This window comes from Eupeodes corollae, chromosome 3, assembly GCF_945859685.1.
Source record: "Eupeodes corollae chromosome 3, idEupCoro1.1, whole genome shotgun sequence".
NCBI lineage: Eukaryota > Metazoa > Arthropoda > Insecta > Diptera > Syrphidae > Eupeodes > Eupeodes corollae.
The window spans coordinates 100,732,265-100,741,861 of record NC_079149.1 but is presented as its reverse complement, the minus strand read 5'-3'; the positions used below and the strand labels follow the sequence as shown (position 1 = coordinate 100,741,861).

The following is a 9,597-nucleotide window of genomic DNA, read 5'->3' as shown; positions in this document are numbered from 1 at the left end:
TTATTTTTACCAAAAGTTATGCTCTGATTTCAATAAATGTCAAAGAAAGTTGTCTGTGGCCTTGAGTTAAGTTTCGATTATAGTTTTAAATCAAACCAACTTTGCTTTGTTCGTGTTGTCATTGTTCTGGAATCTCTTTCGATGTCAAAACGCATTAAGAAAACTTAGTTTCCGAAACTTTAACATACTTTTTCTCTACCAGCTTTTTCTATTTCTAAGAATGAAGAAATCGACATAATTCCTTGAATTGACCCTGTTCCAAATACGACTTAGACTTACAATACAAAAATTTCGATTAACATTGAACCATGATAAATACTGAGAAATGTAGCCTACAAAAATATTGAAATATCAGGCTTTTGTCATAAACTATAATATTGTAATTTACATACATACACTCCCATTGGGATCACATGTAAAAGAAACTTTATTTTTGTATATTATTTTGAGTATAAAGGCTGAAGGCTAAAGGCTTTCTTTGAAAATACAACAACGCCGACAAAAAACAAACCACATAATTTCCATACACACAAAAAACCCATTGAATAAGAAATATCCTTTTTGTAATGCGGTGACCTAAATTAATGGAAATCGTATCGTTTTCGTTCTGCTTAATTCATTTTCTCCTTATACTCCTTTTATTATTGTTATTTTTGTTTAGTTTTCCTTTGAACTTTTTCTTTCTTATTCTCTATTTCTTTATCCATAATGGTAATCAATTAATATCCTGTCGAAGGAGTTCATTCTTAACTATTACTCACAATATCCTTTTATTTTCAGTATATGAGTTTCTTTTTTTGTTGTAGTTGTTCGCAAAGTAACTCTACTTTAACTCTGCACAATTGATGTATGTATAGAATTTCTCATCGATTTCTATGTATATGTATAAGTATTAAAAGATATAAATTCCAAGTAATTTTCAAGTTTCTTTGTAAAATAGGAGAATCCTTTTTAAAGGAGGTTTTCTTCCTTCCTTCCGTTTACTTTTTTTTTTCTCTATAGGTATGTGTATTTTATAAGACGTTTTGGTTAAGCTGCATTGGGTCAGGAGGACTCTCAGGACGGATGACAAAGTCCTTCTATCCGCAAAACGCAAACAGGATAGAACGTTGAAAGTACTTTATTGCATTCTTCTGCGTTTTCTATCACTTTACTTTATACCTACATATATACGATATGAAGGTACCCACTATTTTTATAAATGTATATAGATTAAGTTGAGGGATTTAAATGTACATTTTTACTAAAGGATACAGATACAGATAGTGTCCTTTTTGCAATTTAATCCTCTCCATTGTGTCTTATGCCAAACCAAGTCAAGCCAAGCATTTGACTTTCTTTTGTTTTTGTAACGTTTTTCTTCTATGGAAATGGAAAACGAATTATTTCTCCTGTCGAAGTGTTAAAGGTTTTATTTAATCTTAGATAGTTCGACTTGAACAAAAAAAACAAGAAGAAAACAAGATTTTTAAAGAAGAAGAACAAAAATAAAGTAAAAGATTAATTAACTATTTTAGTCGATTTGTTCACCAAACATTTAACTTGGATAATTTTCGATTAAAAGTTGCATTTTAAGCTATAGTAGGTTTCTTAAAACAGACGTTAGATTTAGATTTGTCGCCATTGAAAAGTGTTTGTCAATCCTATAGACGTTTGTTCATATTAGACACTTTTGGAGCGATAGACGATGGAGTGTCATTATTTCATCACTCTCTTAGTTGATGTTTATAGAGAGAGATAAGGAGCCAAAATAATTCGCCCGAAAACTGTTCAAATTGAACCTTTAACCTTAATACCAAAAATTGACAATTCAGATTAATGCAAATATACTTACTTACTTACTTAAGGTGGCTACAGTCCTGTGTGAACTAGGACCTCACCCAACAAACTTCTCCACCTAGCTCGGTCCACAAGTAGATGTCTCCAGTTTCGCGCTCCAAGTTGGGTGAGGTTACTTTCCACCTTTGCACGCCACCTGATTCGCCGTCTTCCTCTACTGCGCTGTCCTGTAGGTGTGGATTCGAAGACTTTCCGGGCCGGAGCATTGGGCTCTACGTGACCCAGCCATCTTAGTCGTTGGACTTTTACTCTTTTGGCTAAGAAACTCTTTCTTAGTCCTTTGTCCTTTCTTGACGACAGCATGTACTTTGTTTTTCCTTCATTAACCGTTAAACCCATTTTTGCCGCCTCTGTCTTAATGCATATGCATCTTCCGAAGTCATCAGCATATGCTAGTAATTGAACATCTTTAAAAAGATAAAAAGATAGTGCCTCTAGTGTTGACGTGTGAGCTCACCACTATTCTTTCAAGCACGATGTTAAAAAAATCACATGACAGCGCATCACCTTGTCTAAAATATTTGATCAACTGTGGACTTTCCTGGTCTAAAACCACACTGATAAGGACCTATCAGGTTGTTGACGATGGACTTTAGACGTTCACATATTACGGCAGAGAAGATTTTATAGGCAATGTTAAGTAGACTTATTCCTCTATAGTTGGTGCAGTTTAGAGGGTCTCCTTTTTTCAGGATCGGGCAAACAATACTGAGGTTCCATTCATCGGGCATGCTTTCTTGGGACCATATCTTACAGATTTGTTGGTGCATGCTCCTAACCAACTTATCTCCAGCTGCTTTAAAGAGCTCGGTATTTAAGCCATCCGCTCCAGCGGCTTTATTAGACTTCAATTTAGATATGACAATCTTTACTTCGTCTAAGTCGGGAGGACGGGATTGTTGGCTTTCGTCGTCTATATCAAATGGGTCATTCTGCCTCACAGCGGAATTTGGTTCGTCGTCGCCATTATACAGTCAGCAGAAGTGGTCCTTCCATATTCTCAGCATTGACTGCGGTTCCACTATGATGTTTCCACTTTCGTCTTTGCAGCCTTCGGTTTTAGGTTTATGTACCTGTGAATTTCGTTTCAACTGTTCATAAAACTTTCGAACTTCATTCCTGCTTTTAAACCTCTCAACATATTCGACCGCACGCCCTCTTTTTTTCCTTCTGAAAAGTCGGCGTTCCTCTCGCCTCTTCTGCTCATAGAGCTCACGAACAGCTCTCGTCCTTTTATACAGCGCCGCTTTGCGTGCCTGTTGTTTGGCTGCATTTGCCTCCTGACATTCCTCATCAAACCAGGGGTTCCTTGTTGGTGGCTGTTTGAAACCCAGCACATCAGAGGCGGCTTCTCTGATTGCATCTTGGCAATGTTGCCACTGGTTTTCGATACAGTGTGTTGGCGGCAGAGAACTTTGAGAGAGGTTACTTGTAACTCGGTTCGAAAAGGATTCGGCGATCTCTGGCGATTGTAGCCGTTCGACGTTGTACCTTCTCCCAGCACTTCCCTGTTTTGCCTTGGGTCTGGAAATCCGAAGTGCTACCTTGGCTACAACGAGGTAGTGGTACGAGTCGATGTTAGCTCCTCGGAAAGTTCGGACATCTATGATGCTGGAAGCGTGTTTGATCGCAATATAGTCAATCTGGTTGACGGTGCATTTAACGGGAGAAGCCCAAGTACCTTCGTGGATGTTGAGGTGTGGAAAACGCGTACTGGCTACCATGACGTTTCGCCCGCAGCAAAATCTATGAGCCTGAATCCATTGTCAGAAGTGTTGTCGTGCAGGCTGTTCTTCCCGATTATTCCACCAAAGATGTCTTCCCTTCCTAGCTTGGCATTAAAATCGACCAGGACTATTTTTATATCGTAGCTACGGCACTGCTCATATGTTTTGTCTAGGAGCTCGACGTACATATCTTTGGTGTTGTCGTCTTTCTCTTCTGTGGGGGCGTGCGCGCATATTAGGCTAATGTTGCCGAATTTAGCCTTGATGCGTATGGTCATGAGGCGCTCATTAATGCACCTAAAGCTCAAGACTTCTTGCCTAAGTCTGGCTCCAATGACGAAGCCACATCCAGATAAGCTCTGTTGGTTTTCATGGTAGCAGTCACCATAGTAAATATCGCAGTTTTTCATCCTTTTTTTGCCCGGCCCATCCCATCGTATTTCCTGGATGGCGGTGATATCTGCTTTATAGCGGTCTAGGGCCTCCGTTTATTCTTCGGCCGCACGTGGTCTATTAAGGGACCTAACATTCCACGTGCATATCCGAAGTTCGTTGTCCTTTATTCGTTTGCGTTGGTTGTCAACAGTAAATCCGTCCGTATCCGAGGCTTGTTGGTGCTTCGCAACTATGAAAGCTTTTACGTGGCCAGGAAGTCACCTCGATGGCACAACCCCCAACCTGGAGGGCCAGATCCTAAGTATAACTCCAAGGATGGGGAGCCGGATAAAACCGCTCCTTATAGGCCTGGGATCGGAATAAGTCGAAGAAGCCCTATAAGGTGTTCACTAAGTAGTTCAACCTTACTGGAACTGTAGACGCCACTGTTGATTCCATCTCGAGAATTCGTCCGCTGCCGTCTGGATAAGGAGAGGTGCCTTAGTGGAAACACTTCTCCCCACCTCTCTCGTTTGCTGCCCCAACAACTTTCCACTGGGGTTAGAGCCCAATCTCCAGTTGAGGTACTAATCACCCAATGTTCACCACGGGGAGGTGAGAGTAGGAGTTGATAGACAGAGGTTGGTTTTGAGAAAAACCTGTGGACGCTTGTGTTCTCTTGAATGCACATGTCTACCATTTGAACCCCAAAATAACTGAACACTTTTTCATTTATTTTAAATACATAGAAGAATGTCTATTACTAATTACATGTAAATTAAAAGCGTCACATACTTGTATTTAATCACATAAACTTACATAAATGAAAAGTAAAGTAGTAAACAAAAAAAATTAGTAACGTTTATTTTTTTAAAGTGCTTTAACTTGAACATACCCCTTACAATTTTTATTGACATGTTGTTAGTAAGTGCATTTTATTACAATTACCTACCGTAACCGTAAAAACGTCAATTATATTTACTTATCATTGAAATGAATGTTAAAATTAATAAATTAAAAGAAATGATTATTTCACAACTCTGCTTGACAGTTTGGTCAATTTCAAAGAACGACTTTCCAATTATTGCAAAACTTTTAATTTGTCTATAGTTAATACCACCGTAATTTTTGTTTAATTTGTAGGAGAAATTTAATTGCAGTTTTGTTTTTTTTGTGTACATTTTTTTATAATTTTTCTATGAACGTGTAAGCTCTAATTTTAACTATACCCGTGTTTTGTTGGAAAATCTATCAATATTATAGTAGCATTCTACATGAATAACTAAAACAATATCCGCAGTACGAATACTACCGATAATAGTTATAGTAGATTCTTACTACGGATGGGTTTTTGACATTTATACGAGTCTCGAATGAATCTTATGTGATTTCGTTCTCAAATGTTGGTACGATTGATATTGCATTTGTATCTAGATGGCTGTGTTCATTGAGTAGTTGTGCATTTGGAATCATGTGTTTTCCATCGGGGAAACAACTGATTTGTTACTGTTGATAATATTTAGTTTTGAAAATGAAAATGAACTAACTGGGCTTATTGTACAAGAGAAAACATAGAAAAGATAATTAAGTTTTGCTATGTTTCAAACGCACTAGAATATTTAAAAATGGTTAAGCTTGACAGCACTTTCTAAAATCCAAATGATGTTTCGATGTTTCTTATGAAGTGGAAGTGAGATATTTTGATTTGTGTTAAATAATGAAGAACTGAATAGTTCAGCCCCATATAATATACTAACTACTTTACGCGCAATTTTGTATTTGATTAAAATAAAGCTTTATTTTTGAACACAAAAAAGCAAATAAACAGACCATAATGCATTATCTGTAAACCCAACTCTTCCACATAGGTTTTTCTTCACAAAGATTGACTCGGCTCCGACTCCCAACCGGAATCAAATCAAGCTTATTTAAACTCGGATCAGGAATATAAAGAATTAAGGCGAGCTTCAAGCTCGTTTCAACACCACATGTTAATGTAGTAGTCTGCGAACAACCCCCTTCTTGAAGTTTTTATTTTATGTCAAAGCTGCCTTATTTCTTTTTGAAAATTGTCCATTTGATTTGTTTTAGTTCGTCTTTTTTTGCTAAGTTAATTAAAAGTGATGGAAAGTTTGAATAAACTTTTACTTGCATAGCTTATATTTAATCAAGGTGGCAACCATAAAGCTCTAGCAAGTGTCTTAATCATTTCTCTTGTTCTTTTTGTTTTTATTTCTTTGCGCAGCTTTCTTGGCAAAAAGAACTGTTAACATTTATGTTCTGGAATAATAAAAGAATAATCCATTGACACATATCAATTTTCGTCATTGTCCTTAGTTTTGTGTTATTTCTGTGTTAAATGTGTTAATTATAAAATATTTATTAAAAAAATCAAAATGAATCTCGAAAACTCAGGTTTCCATGTGCTGAAACTCCTTGGCGAGGGTACATTTGGCAAAGTTTTCTTAGCCGAAACTGCAAACCATCGTCATCCGGTTTGTGTGAAACAAATCGTAATGCAAAACCCCTCGACCGAACTAAAAATGATCCGTGAAGAAGTCTACATCATCTCTCAGCTCAAACATCCTCGCATAATAAAGTTCCTGCAGTCGTTTGTCCAAGGAGAAGTCGTCAACATCATAATGGAATACGCCTCAGGGGGGACAATGCGAACAATAATCGAAAATAACCTCAAAAAGCCGCTCACCCAAAGCGAACTTCTCGCCTACTTCTGTGATATGCTGAGTGGCTTGGAATACCTTCACATTCGCCACGTTATCCATCGCGACTTGAAGCCCGAGAATATTTTGATCGATAAAAATAATCGTATTAAAATTGCTGACTTTGGCATTGCCCTGATTCATTCGAGTCATGCCAAGAAGATGGATGCCCTTGGAACACCATACTACCTGGCTCCAGAGATATTGAGGGGTTATACGTGTGACTTTAAGGCGGACATTTGGTCGCTGGGGTGTATTTTGTATGAAATGTGCACGGGGTGTGGTCCGTTCAGCTTTGCCGAGACTATGAGTGAATTGAGAGCAATGGTATTGCATAGCTCTTCGGCATTTTATCACTGCCAGAAGATGGAGCTGTACTACGGGAAGATGTGGTCGGGGCTTTGCGAGAGAATGCTGACCTATGACCGAACGCAAAGGATACCATTGCCTGAAATTGTTAAGTTTAATCCAACGATTACATTGTATTTTTATAATTTGTATTTTGACTATTCATACTGACTCTTGTTTATTTTTGTTTGTTTCTATTTTAATGTTTAACGTTGTAAGTCTTTGATTAAAAATGTGATTGTTTTATTTTTTATTAAAAATATATAAAAGAAAGCTAGTTTTTTTATTTTAATTAAACGTTAATAACCGTTATTTTATAGTTTATTATATTTCAACGATGCATTGACAATTCTAAAGTGTTATACCAGGGAAATTGATTAACTAACCCTTTTTTATAGGATAACCATAAAATCAGGACTATTTCTTCGTCGGTTACTTTTTCCACCGTTGATGTCCGTTATAACGACAATTTAGAAATTATAGTTAACCTAAAAAGTGTTATACTGGAGAAGCGATGTACCTTCACATACATTTACTTTTTTCTAAGATACGTGACTCTTTTATGGTAATAATTTTGGTCTTTCTTTTTACTAAAGAAATTTTTAGAGACATACGCTAACTTCTTATGCAAAGTCGTTATAGTTAATAATAATGAAGAAAAAATTAGTTATTTAGGTAAGGACTTTGAAAATTGCTAAAACAGTTATAAATCTGAAAATTATAAGAAACCTTTGAAATATTTTTAGTTATTTGTAAAAATATTTTTTTCTATAATAGCAACAAAAAATATCAAAATCATAGCAACGAAATTATTGTGCTATAAAAATGATATTTCTGAGATACAAACCTTCGTAATTAATATAACAGATGGTGCCAGTTTTTAGTTTCTAAGATACAATCCCTTTTACGGTATAAGGAACTTAACGAAAGTATCTAAAATGAAAACTCAATAGATGGCCATACAAAAATTACTCAATCTTAAAATAACACTCAAGAATTGTACTCAAATTCTTACAGAAAAAGTGCATTTCTGGTGAAAAATTAATTTCGGAATACATTTCTTTACAAGCTCTTAAAATTGAATATTCTGAAAGTCCTAACTTCAAATGTACGACATGTGGAACTCTTGTGGTAACAGTTTTCAAAGATACCAGAAGAAGCTTTTTAACCAAACACTATGTTATTTAAAGCAATTCCATATAAAGATTTTTCTGTTAAAACTGGGGAAGGAAAATCATGGTGAGTTTTCTTTAATGCTAATCTTTTAACCAAACTTACATTTTTTCGTGTTGGGATAAGAAAGGTGTCAGTTGAATTATTCTTCAAAAAGAGGCTGGGATGCGACCCACACTGATAACTTCCCATCCCGTCTGTCGATTTGTCTTGCTTAAAAGTTTGTCTATATGTACTCGTATCAATTTTTACCAAATTTGCGTACTATTTTATGTAGATTTATTTTTTTTATGAAAAAACGGACTGTTGCATTTTTATATAAAAATTACTGAATATCGAAAACAATATTTTCTGTGAAATAAAATAAGTTTGAAGCCAATATTTTTTAATTTTCGAAAAGATATTTGAGTCGAAAATAATTTGTACCAACTTTTATTAATTTTTTTTAGGTTTTTATTTTTTGTAAAAAAAACTGTCAGTTTGATTTTTCTCAACATTTTTAAGAATGTTGAGCCGAAATTACATTTTTACCAAGTTTTAGTATTGTTTCTTTTTAAGGTTTTTATTTTTTGTAAGAAAACTGTCAATTCGATTTCCTCAAAATTTTACTGAATGTTGAAAACAATATTTAATATTTATCTCAAAGTTTTGAACAGATATTTAGTCGAAAATCAATTTTTACCAACTTTTATTAATTTTTTTGCTAAGGTTTTTATTTTTTGTCAAAAAATTGTCAATTCGATTTTTCTCAAAATGTTTGGAAACAATATTTCTTAAAAGTAAAAATTAGTTTTACCATTTTTGAGTAATGTTTTTCTTAGTTTTTTATTTTTTATAAAAAAATCGTCAATTCGATTTTTCTCAAAATTTTACCAGATGTTAAAAACGTTATTTTTTGCTGCACAAAATTGTTTTGGAGATGAAATCATTTTTTATTCGTACAATTTTCTATGTGAGACATTTTTTTCAGTTTTTTGTTTTGATTTATAAAAAAAAAACGTGAACTAGATTTTTTCCAAAAACCACGTTATCACGTTACAATATATAATACAAAATTTAATTCAAGTCTCTAGCGTCGTTGGTTTGTGAGATATTTAGGGTTAGTCAAAATGTTCACATTTTTAAAACTATTATGGTAAAAAAAAAACCACCGACGCAATTTTTTTGAGAGCCCTTTCTGCATTTTTCTGCATTATTATCTGTATAACAAAATTTATTTGAGCTCAATATCTCTTCTGGCTCTTTGGCTATGGACGACTAAAAAAAGGTCGCGACCGTACGTATACACACGCACCAATGGCGGATCCAGGGGGGTAGGTCATAGGGGACATGACCCCCCCTGGGAGATAATTTCCCTTCAATTCAAAACTAATTGTGTTGCGTTAATGGATATGACCCCCATTATATTATAAATT

At 35.1% G+C, this 9,597-nt stretch overlaps 1 protein-coding gene across 1 annotated transcript; it reads left to right on the top strand.

The window, feature by feature from the left end:
- The first annotated feature begins 6,337 nt into the window (after positions 1–6,337).
- On the top strand, positions 6,338–7,180 carry LOC129950712 (serine/threonine-protein kinase Nek5-like). The gene has a single exon (XM_056062634.1). The coding sequence runs from the start codon at positions 6,338–6,340 to the stop codon at positions 7,178–7,180; it is 843 nt and encodes a 280-aa protein (XP_055918609.1).
- The last annotated feature ends 2,417 nt before the right edge of the window (positions 7,181–9,597 follow it).